The following is a 13,395-nucleotide window of genomic DNA, read 5'->3' as shown; positions in this document are numbered from 1 at the left end:
GTAATTATAATTGTGGACTAATTTTAAGTAAAAAGGGACAAAATATTAGAAACAAATCATATTTTATGATTTATTTTGTAATATAAAGATAATTGTAATATCATTTATTTTATGATACTGCAATTGAATTGTTCATTAAATTATTATCAGTTATTTTGTATCACACTGTATATCTATCCTAAGCTGTTAAAGGAAGTTACAGTGACAGCATCGGTACATGATGACCGATTAGAAAGCTACCCATGACATCATTCTCTTTTATTATAGAGGTCGTTGTCCCTAAAAATTTTTATGGTACTGAAAAAGGTACTGAAAAAAGATACGAAAAATATTAATTACAATTAAAAAATATTTTTCAAATTATTAATTATAAACATAATTTTTGATTTTAAAAAACAAAGAATTTCCATATGAAATTAAACGAAACTAAATTCTCTCTGCAAGATTAAAATTAAGAAAAAAGAAAGAAAAAAGGATAAATTTGAAAATTTCGAATAAGCCGTGTAAAGTGTATTTATGTTTTCTTTTTTTTTCTTTATTTACCAAATGTTAAAACAGAATTAAAATTTATAATTAAAAAAACCTAGTATGTAATATACATACACAATTACATACCTATGCACTTTAGAGGTTCTCGTGTAAAAGCAGCAAATCATTAATAAATTTTGGATTTATGTACGTAAAACGTACATATGTAGAATATATATACATAATTATGTGAACACGTGTACGAGTACATACGTGTATATATCAAAACGACAAATCATACGGTTGCTAGACGCTTGTTTAACTTTTCTACCCACTCAAAATGTATTTTGTATGAAATTCATAAATGAATCTAAATCATGAACGAGAACTAGAAGCAACGCATTCACCACTGAAGTGTCGATCCAATTATGAAATTATATGTTTTAAGCTTGAAACTAACCTACTAAATGTATCTTCTTTTCCTCTGTGTATTACTCTCTTTCCCTATCTCTCTCTCTCTCTATATATATATAGAAATTACGTGTCACGTTGTTTGTACGCAATGAACTCGTAAACTACTGAACCGATTTTAATCAAATTTTGCATACTGTGTGCAGTTTCATCCAACTTGAAAGATAGGATAGTTTATATCTCAATTTATAATCGCAATATTATTTGTTTATTAACAAAAAGTCATGATTATCTCTGTTAGTTCGATAAGATTCTAACAGACAACGGTATAAGGTAATTCGTTGACTTAAAGACGTGTGTATCGGACTGATTGTGAGTGTGGTGGGGCACCCCTAGTATATATATATATATATCTCACCGTAATAATTGAAAAGTTGTCACGGTTTACCGAGAAATAAAACGATCGTAATATTTAAACGTGACTAAAATCTTAGTATAAATCTCTTCTTCGTGAAACTCGTATCGTGAAATTTATCTAACTACTATCCTAAAGATAATAAAGCATAACGGAAATAATATTGCGTTTAAAGAATGCATTATAATCGCATTTCCCGTCTGCATATAAAATAACGCCCGACTGACTACGATAGCATCGATAAAGTCATAAAACTTTGTACCCTTACATATTTCTTTGTCACTTAACCCTGCAATCGCATTAATGAGATCTTTATTCGAATGTCAGTATTATAAGATAAATTATTCAATAAATTAGATTTATTATTTATATATTTCTTGTTGTTTTTTTTTTTTTTTTGGTAATTTCAGATAAGTGCTATGAATTGTTTCATTTGTAATAATGTTTTTATTTCAAAATTTGTACAAAATATTATTTATAACATTTACCTTTTCAGTAACATGATTAGAAAATTTCTTTAGGGTGAATGTTTACTTCTTCAGGTTCTATGTTTTCTAAAATCTTTTTACTCAATACAGTGTATCCTATATATAACATATTAGGGGTGCCCCGACACGCGTTGCTGTGGCTCCCAATCAGTCCGTTACACACGTCTTTAAGTCAATTGCAATTATAAATTGAGATATAAACTATCCTATCTTAGTAATTTAGGAGTACATTGCGCACAAACAACGTGACACGTAATTTATATACATTAAGATAATATATATAATATAATATAATATATATAAATACTGAACGGTTTTGTTTTGAGCACCCTATATAATAACATTGATTATTTGAAAATAATAGAACTAGAGTAATGCATATCAATCGAATATCGTATATATAAACGGTCAAGATATTTACTTCGAAGCTATTACAAAATTTATTCCATTAAACGTACAATGAATGAAACATATCCCTTTATAAGAGAGAGTGAGAGAATGAGAGAGAGAGAGATGTAAGCTAGTCGACAATTATTACTCGAGTGCGCATCAGGTACGATGGACTCTTGTAAGTTATCAGTCGGAGGATATTAACATAGCTGGTCTCTATATGCAGTAATCGTGCAAGTACAACAAACTGGCCTTTCAATAGCGAGAACTAATAGCAGAACTCAACAGAGTTTCGACGACATAAGGCGCGGCACCTACCCTCGGGGAGTTTCTACGTACACAACGTTGGTGTCTCCATAATTCATGTACCTAGGAATTGAGTATAGAAGCGTCTCGCTCTTCGCCTGAATCTCTACGTAAATAATATCTTTCAACGGGTACGACGAAGCCGACGTTGTGTACTCGTAAATCAACATCCGTGATACTGTCCTTAAACAGGAAGACCAACTACTATTCAAGCCTTTCATACTGACGAGGAGAAACATTGTTCATAAACAATTTCTAGAACAATCAATGTAATCTATTTCATTGTGATATTTACTCTTGAATTTACGATAGCGTATCTTTTCTATTTTTTTTTTTTTTGTATTCTTCAGGTTTTGTTACAGGTTTATTCATTTTGATAACGCATGTATTTAATAATTCTAATATTCATTTAGAATTTCGATAAATCTGAGATGACAAAATTTTTATAAAGATTTAAATGCGTTAAAAAAAAAATTAGATATTAACAACTCAATTTTATTTCGAACAACTAATATATATATATTTTGTTTTAAATTGTTTATGATGCAAAACTTATGATCTTTAAACATAATTTGGTACTTAAGTATTAACTACACTGCAGAAAAATTCCGCTAATGTGCCAATCTACACCTTAAATTGTTACGACAAATCATAGAATAAAAAACTTGATTTAAAATCAAAACACTTTGAAAATTCAAAACATTTTATTTATAAAAAGTAATCACAATCGGATTTAGGTGGAAAATGGGCCGATATGGAATTTAACATAGATTCAAAACAGTCTCTATTTTCTTTCACCTGATGCTGTCGCCATAATCCTGACGAAACCCTGACGCAACCCTGACGGTTGCTGTGTGCAAACAACAAGATTGTTCTTTATTAGCCCATTAGCGGAATTTTTGCTGCAATGCCATGGCGTTAATAAGTAAGTACCCATAATTTAAATATGTGTATAGTGTTAGTTTAGAATTTGGTCTGTTACATTTAAATTATTCCAACATTATTTAAGTATAAAATATATATATATAAGTATATATTAAGATTAAATCGTAAACTATTTAATTAACGATATTCTAGAAGAGAAATATTTAATTAATTCATTACAATACAAATATAATTAAATAAGAGTTTCTTGTTCTATTTAAAAAAAAAAAAGCATATCATTAGCTTTAATATCATAAATCTCATTTAAACTGTAACAATATATATTCTAATAGAGAATAACTTAACACGTCTTTATAGAACCCTGACAGACAGTTTATTTACCAGCAATTCGATACTGTTATAAATTTATGAAATACCAATGGGAATTTATACCAAACGAATCGATCAAAATCACGAGTAGTATCGCGTTGACCGTGCATGACATGGGAAAAATGATAATGAGTGTGCGGTTATCCGAGAGATAAATGAAAATTTATGACAAAGTCACGGAAATTCAGATGGCAACCAACCTCCTCCTCCTCCTCCTCCTCCTCCTCCTCCTCCCCCGCTTCCGCCCTCCCTCCCTCCCGCCGGTATCCGATTGTTGTTCACGTCTATTTCACATCCGATGGAAATGGACAAACGATGAAATTTGTGGCCGTGCGTGCTCGAGCCGACAGTCAAACGAATCAGTAGATAGGGAGGAATTATTGCATGACACCTATCGAATAGTTTACGCTCAAAGTTTCAACGCAGAATTTCGTTGACGGTAACGGGATACCTATATCGTTTAAAATTACTAAAGCAAAATCAAACACGGATCACGTTTTACCTAACGATTGATCAATTCTTCCTTTTGTTTCCATTACTCTATCTATCTATCGCTCGCTCTCTCTCTCTCTCTCTCTCTCTTTCATCTCTCTGTTAGTCATATAATCTCATATTAGTCCTTGTTGCTACTAATACTCATTGTCTGATATTACATAAAGAAATAATGAAAATACGATTCATATTTCAGATTACCTATTCGATTTGAATAGTTCACTAGTTGAACCTTTGCTTAGCACACTTGGTCCACTTGGACCCAGACCTTTTTTGCAACTTGAATCGTCATTTTTCTCAATTTAATTTAATTTAAAGCTATAAAACCTATATAGTCTTGTTAAGTAAGTATTAAAAAAGTCTGAAAAAAATGTTGAAGTAAATCTATGCAATAGTTTCTTTTTTATAACGATTTTTCTCGTGGGGTGTGGTAAGCGTGTTACTGCAAGAAGGGTGGTAAGCAAAGTTTAAAAACTGTGAATCAGATGGAATAAAAACTTCTTTCAAATATTGTCTCTAGCCAATTTTGTATAAGTACATTTAACGACATTACTTGCTATTCAAGCTGATTGTAAAGAAACAATATTTAATTACAATATTATTGTTCGATTGAAAACAGTTTGAATTGATTGTTTCAACAAACTATACCAAAGAACAAAAAACTCAATCTGTTCTCAATATGTAAATATTTTGTTTTCATATAAATCGTTACCCACAAAATGTAATTACGATTATTCCTTTCGTGAACATTTTTTGAAACAATTTTATTCGACCATCTAAATTATACAACATATTTCATTCAGTCGACAAAATTGAACTATCGAACATATTTCGTTCTGATAAAAATGTAATATTAATTGAAAATATATTACGTGTTCCTACAAAAATATGAGATTTAATATGAATTGGAAATTTTAATCATTTTTAAACCGAAAGTTAGATAGAGTTGAAATTATTTGTGTAGATTTATTCGTGACATGTAACCTGATTTTTGATATAAATTTCGAGTCAATTCAGGAAGACATTTCAACTCTAGAATGGATATAGACACACGTACGTACCATATACTAATAATATATATATAGCTACAAACATCGATCGTATATTTCGATTGGTAGTATTGGATTTTCCCAACAAGTTCTTGCACACGAGTTTTAACGAGAAATTTATTCTGACAAGATTTACCAACGTGTTCATTTGCCATCTACATAAAACTTCTCTTCTTTTATATATTTTCTATACAAATTTACTTACTTATCAAATTTAAAAGAAAATACACTATTTGCATTAAATTTATAAAGACATTTCATGTCATCAAAGAATAATTTCTTATAACAATTACAGAATACTAAAGTACCCTTTTGAAAATGTAAACAAAAACGTTGGACACTTTTTCAGAGTTAAAACCTCCCAAAATCCTAGAGAGATTTCGACTAATGGGAATGCACGTGCGTGAATCCAATGTGTACGCGTGTAAGCACGCTATAAATGACAGTACTCGCGATACGGGCGATATAATCATGGAAACGAGAAAATTTGTGGTCACCGTGCGATCGGTTTGAACATCGAGTGGCTCATACACGTTCGACTGGCAAAAATCCCCGCGACCGAAGAGCCCGCATTGGCAACGATCGTCACCAAAATTTAGAACCAGTGTCGACGACGAACCACCACCACCACCCACCATTATCCTAAACTTTAATTTAGGACGAAAATTCTATCGAACACCGATATTTCTCTAAATAACGAATAAGAGAAATAAAATGGACAAATATTCAAAAAACATTTCATTAAATTCAAATTCTAATTAATGAACGTAATATTTTGTAGAAAATATGTTATCCAATATAATTATTGTTATGTTTCTAAATAACTTTTATTATAATCATGAATTTGTTATATTTGTTATAAATGTATTTTAGTAAATGAATAATATTTAACAAAAATATCTATAACTTACTTTTATTATTTTATTAATAACTTTAATATTTAATAAATATTAATTAAATTACTTTTACTATTCTTTGAAAGATTCATTTTAACCCTTTCAATACGGTGAAAAATCAGTCCGAGTGTGTCCCATTACAAAGATCAGTTCATTTCTCCTAATCTCCAAGGGATTATTTGACACTGGGACAGCATATGTCCCAGCCGATGCGAAAGGGTTAAAAGAAGAACAAGAAGAAGAAACGAAGCAATCGAAGAATCGTAATTTATTTCTAAAGCACGTTAATTTGTAGATGAAGGGAAACTAGCGATGAACATCATAGTCACGAACGTAATCGAGCGTTAAAAGTTTCGTTGGCGCCTCCGTGACGAGAGATAGAAACGAGCAACCACCATCGTGTGGTTCAAAAACGGTTCAATTTGTCCGACCTGATTCTCTTTTAGCCCTCTCCCCCTCCCATCCCGCCGTTTAACAGGACGAAACCATGCACAGCTTTCAGGCCAATTTCGGATTGGGAGAAGCGAGTTGGCTAAGCGCAAAGCGAGAGCTCGACTATTGTTATTCAAATGATCAGGAGGAGATGGACAAGCACGAGCGACGATTTTACAGCCGAAAATGCTAATAACGCGACGAAGCAACGTTGGACAAATATTTGATGACCAGGGAGGAAGAGGGGAGACTCTTGGATTAACGCACCCCCGCCATGTTACAATGCCAATTGTCGATAATTCAATAATAACAAAACTGCGGTATCCATTATTACAATTATATTTAAATTATTCAATTGGAAAAAAGAACAAAACTTTCAATGACTATTTAAACGTCATTTCATTAGCTCTTGCTTTATTTTAGTTCTTCATAAATTTTCACTAGTTTCATCGCGCATCTATTCTCTCCCTTTGTTCTCCTACTCTGTTTCTGTCTCTTTCTCTTTCTCTTTTTCTTTTTCCCTTATCATTTTTTCACTTCGCAACGCTTAAAACTTATATTTCTAGTTGTACCAGCCAAAGCTGTCCTAAGACTTTAAAAGATACTTCTCAAACTTAAGACCGACTCTTTTTAAGATTTCATGACTTTTAAAACTTTTAAGAACGGTCTTTTCGTGATCAGATCAACCAGACTATTTCTTTTGTGTTCTTTTTTTTTTTTCTTTTCATAGAGATGATTCTTGTTTTCTATACTTTGTTAAAAAGCACATTTTTTAAATGCAACTACTACAAAACTAACAATTAATAACAACGAAGACGAAAATGTTAGGTAAATGTAATATGTACAATTTAAAACACACAAATTTAATTCTTAAATGCATTATTAAATTCCTATAATTGTTCTACATTGTAGGAGGAATCATTTTATATGAAAACAATAATCGCAATATCTTCGGCATGTTATAGAAATTCGCATTATACGAAAGTCTATTGTAAAATGTAGAGGAGGAATGTGATCTAGAAAACTTATTAATGATCTTAAAAGACTACCATTTTCTCTAGTTCAATTTGTTTGTTAACGAGTAAGAAGATCAAATTGCCAGAGATTTTAATGATGCGATGAAATAAGAAGAAAGCGGAAAGAGAGAGATAGATGGAAAAGAAAAGAGAAGAAAGATAAAAAAACAGGTGTGCAGATCACACACGGTAGAAGTGAAACCTTCAAAGAAAACCAAGCTTCAAAATAATTGAATTGTAATACAGTACCATTTATTGAAAGAACTTTACAGAACCTAGATAATCTCTAAATAAAAATCTTTAAATTAGTAATAAAAAATAATTAAAAAAAATGTGCTAAGTTGGAAAAAATCACGCGTGAAATAAAATTAATTTCATTAAGATAAGTTGAGTAGTTTCGGAATTATTAGTTGACAAACATATTGTGACACTGAATTTTTATATATAGAATTGAATGAATTAATTAATTATTTTTGTTTCATCGGTTTCACGTTCTTCCGTTTCACGTTATTCCGTTTCACGTTCTTCCGTTTAACGATTTTCAAATCAGCCATGATTCTAAAGAAGTTTTTACTTGAAAAATCAGAGAATCGGAACGTATGCTCTCGCGATCGTAAGTTATCGGTTTGGTATCAAGCGTAACACCTTCCGTTGTTGCAATAATTTATCGGTGGTGTATCGGCGAGCACACAATGTACCAATTTGGTACATATAATGCTACTCCCGCGCGTTTGAGGTAGCAATAAATACGGAGAGAGTAGTAATAAATTATGGTGCAGGTAAAGGACGATTAGAAGACAGGCTATAAATTAACGCGGATATATACTGCAGCCTACGATACGATGTCTTATAGTTATATACCACGCTCGATAAACTACAGAATAAAACCTTTTTCATATTTACTACTTCAATAAAGTGCACGATTTAATAATCACTATCACAATCGGATTTTTAATTCTGTCCTTTAAAATACAAAATAAACAATTCATTTTAATGCAAATTTATACCAGTAGCAATATAAGTAAAAAAATGTAATATTATTTATTAATATATGTATATAGTATATATTATATATCATTTGAAATTATACGACACAATATTTCTCATTCGACCCATTGGTTTTATAAATAAATTTCAGTAAGAAGTTTGATATTCAATATCGATGCTAAAATACACTATAGATACTTCTTTAATTCTTATCGATATCATTTACAACTTTTGATTGCTTCGAAATATCGATTTTCTATTTTACAACATTTTTATGACTTTCTGATGAAAATTACAACAAATATTTCTCTTCTCAATATCTAAAAAGTATTTATTTATAATACCAATACAATCTGAAATATTTAATCATATCGTTTACAATGAGATATCCAGTATACATATAGAAAGAAAATAATTATATATTATAATTATTAAAATTATTATGTTAAATAAGTTGTATATAATCAAAACAATTCAATAAAAGTTTGAAAAAATCTACGATCAATGTAATTAATATAAATTACTCGTTTTATCATACGAGATAAAACACTTTGTTAACAAACGCGTAAACGAAATTCCACGTTATCACCTTGATAGGTGACAGCTGCATCTAATATGCACATATTCTTCCAGGTGGCAGCAACTATTGGATATGTAATCGTGAAAAAAAAACTATTAACACATGATAATAAATAATATTTATTAAACAAATATTTAGAAAAGTTAATGTCCTCCTCGTAATTTTCTCTTACATTTAAATTCAATGTTTTTTTTTTCTACAAGTGATAATAGTTTTTTTTTTTTAAATATGCACTTTATGAACAATAAATAATTGTATAAAAATAAAAAATCATGTTAAAAATTATTTATAAATAAATACGAGACACGATCACTTAAATAGTATGTGGAAAATAATTTAATCGAAGAAAAAAAAATATCCTTCGAGCCGGATTTGAACCAGCGACCTATGGATGTCTCTCTGTTAAATACCAACTACAGTCCACCGCTCTACCAACTGAGCTATCGAAGGAGTTATGAACTCCAAGAAATTTTACCAATGTAAGTCAAATTAAATCATTTTTATTCATTTACTACATTATATTCTGCACGAAAAAATATTCCTATATAAATAAAACATAAATAAAATCATATTATTTGTTTATATACTTTATATTCAGAAGATTTATCAAAAATAATTTAAAGCTATTATTCGAAATTGAAATGAAACATAATTACCAAAGAATCTAAAATATTTTTTTAATAATCGTCCTTGAATATAAACGACAGTAAAAGTTATATTGAATATTATATTACGTGAACGTTCTCTTTGTCTCTCTATTGCAATAATTAAATATACGACCTTCAATTTTAAATATCTTCAAATTTGACGTTGTACTTTTTAAATATTTCATCAAATCTAATTGATTTTAAACTTGTATTTAACTATCGTATCGGATTACAACAAAATCTATATATTATCATTTATATTACGAATAAAAAAAAAAGAAAATAAATTAGAAAATTCTCGTACTATTTTAGCTATTGTTTAAAAAATAATAAATATATCTAAAAACTGTCAAATATAATTATTAATAATTAAATTTTTAAAAGTTGTTATATCATGCAATGAAAAAAACAAAAGAAACATAAATATGAAGTATAAAATTCGTCGACTAGTGTAGTGTCAAGGAAAGGATAGGTTCGTCGATTCTCGAACAGCTGATCGCGATTCGATAATTCATCGACTTTGAACAAAAACATATAATAGTATTTACAAACTTCCTATATGAAAAATTAAACAATACACACACGAGATATATTAGAATTGATCTTGAAGCAACGTCAAATTGGTATTAATTCGTTGAAATGAAAATATGAATATTATAACCTCAAAACTACTCACCGGAGATGCAGATTATTAATATGTCAATAAACTTTCGTTCCAAGGCGCTGCTCTACGTCGAACTCGCGACGATCTTCAGATTTGACAAACATGAGTAAATTCTAGGTTACGTCACCTTTGTAAAACTATTCGTTGCAACTTGATGAAATTTTGTTTACACGCACTTTTCATCGTTCTGAAAAAAAGGAACACCGTCTGACACGCACTAAAAGAGACATCTATCTGGAAATTAATGTTATACCGATTGAAAACAATGTAGCGAAAAGAAGAAACAATGAAGAAGAGCACTCGGCACGTCGGTAATATACCGACAAATATTTTAAATGGAAAATGGCTTCAACAAAATTTTCACAAATAAAAGATATTCTTATAATAAGTGTGACAAAAAGAACTAACAGAAAATATCTGACATCAAACTACACTCTTCAAGGTCTCTTGAATACTAACAAATAAAACCAAATTTTGATCACGATTACTTCGCCGTCTAGCGGTAGTTTAATTAACTACAATGCCGCGAATTATTTTCAAAAAAACCTTGTAAATTAATAAATTTTTAGACAATTTAAAATACACGAAATATTTATTATTGTAAAGTCTTATTATAGATTAATTGTAAAATTAAAATATCTGAACTTATATATGATTTATACGAACAAGAATAAATTAATTTCGTATGACCTAGATTAGTATCGAATGCTAATTATTTTTTAAATTAGGAAGATATATAAGGTAATAATTTTATTTCATTTTTACGTTCGTATTTATGAAATCACACGATTATATTCATTTTATATGATCGATATTTCGATAATCGATATAAATTAGATCTTTGATGTTAAAATGAATAATCCTAGTTAATATAACTTACATTTTTATATAAAACTTGTATATGTAATCTATCCTATTCGTTTTGAATATAGATTTATATTAATTTACTTTTTAATCAGTTACAATGGCACAACGAACTATTAAATTAAATGAATTTAAAAAGTATCTTGATTATCAAAATATGCAATACAAAAGATATTTCAATAGAATATAACCTAAAATGTGATTAAATAATAATACAAAAGTAAAAGAATCAACGTTACAATATCCACCAATTACTTACATTTTTAAATGTAATTTTGATGAAGAAATGAACTATTGAGTAAAACAATTTAAAATACTTTTCTATGATGTCTACAAATGATTTTAAATGTGTGTCATTCTGAACAATGGAAAATACAATAGATCAAGACTTATCACAAATAGATCCATTAGTAGAACCTCTTACAACAAAGGAAATGGAATGGTTCGAGAACAATAAGCAAGTGGAATTAAATCAACGACAACCACAAACCCAATCATCTTACTGTAAATATAAAAACAATATTAATGTATACAAAATATCTTCTATGTTATTTTTCTAATAGATTTATTTTATATTATTAACTTTTATATTAGTTCAAGCTGCTAATTTTACTGAGACAACTAGCAATACGCAATGGTGGAAAAATTCTGCTATTACATCAATGGATTTAATACCAGAACATCAAGAGACGTCATCGATGACAACTTTTGCATTACTTAGTATACATTATTTTTAAATTGATATAATTAGAAAAATATTCAATAATCATTTTACATATCATTTACATACAATGAATTATATTTTAGGTGATCAAGTAAATATAACATCACCGCCACATGTTGCACAAGAAACAGAACGTAACAATAAAAAGCTTATAAAGTCTAAAGAATTAAAGACAGAAAAAAATAACAAAGATAATATACAACGAGTTAAACATCCAGAACGATGGAAAGTAAACATAAAAAAAAATGCAAGATTAAGAGGAGAACAATACGTCGGAGTTGGAGGTAATTATAAATAATTGATATTATAGATTACTTACTGCATACATAAAAGAATTGATAAACTTTGAATCTATAGGAAAAGTAGTACCAGCTAAAACAATAGGACCGCCATGCAATTGTCGTATGCGTTGCAGTGAAAAAATAGATGAACAAGCACGAAAAGAATTACACAAAGTCTTTTGGAAAACATGTACATGGGAACAAAGAAAGCAATATATTGCGCTTTCTGTAAAAGAATCACCAAAACAAAGAACTCGTTGTCGTGGAAATGTTAAAGCAGAAGAACGTAGACAAGTTACATTTACATATTCTTTACTTTTAAAAGGTGAATTTATAACAGTTTGTAAATGCATGTTTCTTAGTACATTTTCGGTTTCTGAAAAATTTGTACGACATGCTATGGATAAAAAGAGATCTTCTCCTGGGGGTATTATTGGGCCTGATCAAAGAGGAAGACATACGCCAAAGACAAAGAAAAGTGAAACTGTTAAAGAAAGAGTTCGTGAACATATCAAATCATTCCCAATAGAAAGATCAATTAATCCTAAAGATGGAAATGAGAAAAGATACCTAGATTCTAGATTGAGTATAGCTGCAATGCACAAATTATACGTGTTAAAGTGTCAGGAAGAAGGTGTTCCAGAGAGTGATATTGTAAAAGAAAGTTATTATAGAGAAATGTTTAAAACAGAATTTGATTTATGTTTTAAACGTGCAAAAACAAAAGATAACAAATTTATTCCTAACATTACTAATAGTAAAACGAAAACAAGTAATTAAAATTTATATTCTTTATACAGTAGTAAAATGTTGTTTACTTCACTTCAAAAGTAATTTTTATCTTGTTATTTTTATAATAATATGATAAATGAAACAACAAATTCATTAAAAAATATCTCATACGAAAATATTTTAAGAAAAAGAAAATTGTTACAAAATTTATTTTTTTATCAATTTTACAAAAGAGTATAGTACTTCAAATACTGCCAATGTAAATAGATACGAATAATATAATAAATATAGATGCCTGC

General features: G+C 29.2%; 3 protein-coding genes and 1 non-coding gene across 6 annotated transcripts in view; 1 reads left to right on the top strand and 3 right to left on the bottom strand.

Annotated features, from left to right (window-relative positions):
• Positions 1-10,649, bottom strand: part of PH4alphaEFB (prolyl 4-hydroxylase subunit alpha-1) — a 282,808-nt gene extending 272,159 nt beyond the window's left edge. The window contains exon 1 of the mRNA XM_089174545.1: positions 10,508-10,649. The gene's annotated coding sequence lies outside the window, so the exon portion shown is untranslated. The remainder of the gene's footprint in view (positions 1-10,507) is intronic.
• The window catches only part of LOC107072853 (prolyl 4-hydroxylase subunit alpha-1), a 72,441-nt gene extending 61,792 nt beyond the window's left edge, over positions 1-10,649 (bottom strand). For both annotated transcript variants that reach the window (XR_016177289.1, XM_089174554.1), the window contains exon 1: positions 10,508-10,649. The gene's annotated coding sequence lies outside the window, so the exon portion shown is untranslated. The remainder of the gene's footprint in view (positions 1-10,507) is intronic.
• Positions 9,542-9,634, bottom strand: TRNAY-GUA (transfer RNA tyrosine (anticodon GUA)). The gene is made up of 2 exons: positions 9,598-9,634; positions 9,542-9,577 (listed from the first exon to the last, which is right to left on the bottom strand). It is a non-coding gene; the product is annotated as a tRNA-Tyr (tRNA).
• A 102-nt stretch (positions 10,650-10,751) lies between the features above and the next one.
• On the top strand, positions 10,752-13,303 carry LOC107072854 (uncharacterized). 2 transcript variants are annotated; one of them, XM_089174549.1, is made up of 5 exons: positions 10,752-11,236; positions 11,428-11,863; positions 11,954-12,079; positions 12,167-12,367; positions 12,441-13,303. In XM_089174549.1, exons 2-5 carry the CDS (start codon positions 11,725-11,727, stop codon positions 13,142-13,144), a joined length of 1,170 nt encoding a protein of 389 aa, XP_089030675.1. In that variant the 5' UTR covers positions 10,752-11,236; positions 11,428-11,724; the 3' UTR covers positions 13,145-13,303. The 2 variants fall into 2 exon arrangements, with proteins under 2 accessions (XP_089030675.1, XP_015188611.2); XM_015333125.2 differs by having other exon boundaries at positions 10,752-11,863.
• Positions 13,304-13,395: the final 92 nt, after the last annotated feature.

The sequence above is a fragment of the Polistes dominula genome, unplaced genomic scaffold (assembly GCF_049000335.1).
Source record: "Polistes dominula isolate Pdom_NZ unplaced genomic scaffold, Pdom_raw_medaka contig_68, whole genome shotgun sequence".
In the NCBI taxonomy this organism is placed as follows: Eukaryota; Metazoa; Arthropoda; class Insecta; order Hymenoptera; family Vespidae; genus Polistes; species Polistes dominula.
The sequence above is the reverse complement of the archived record's forward strand: the minus strand, read 5'-3'. Positions and strand labels throughout refer to the sequence as shown.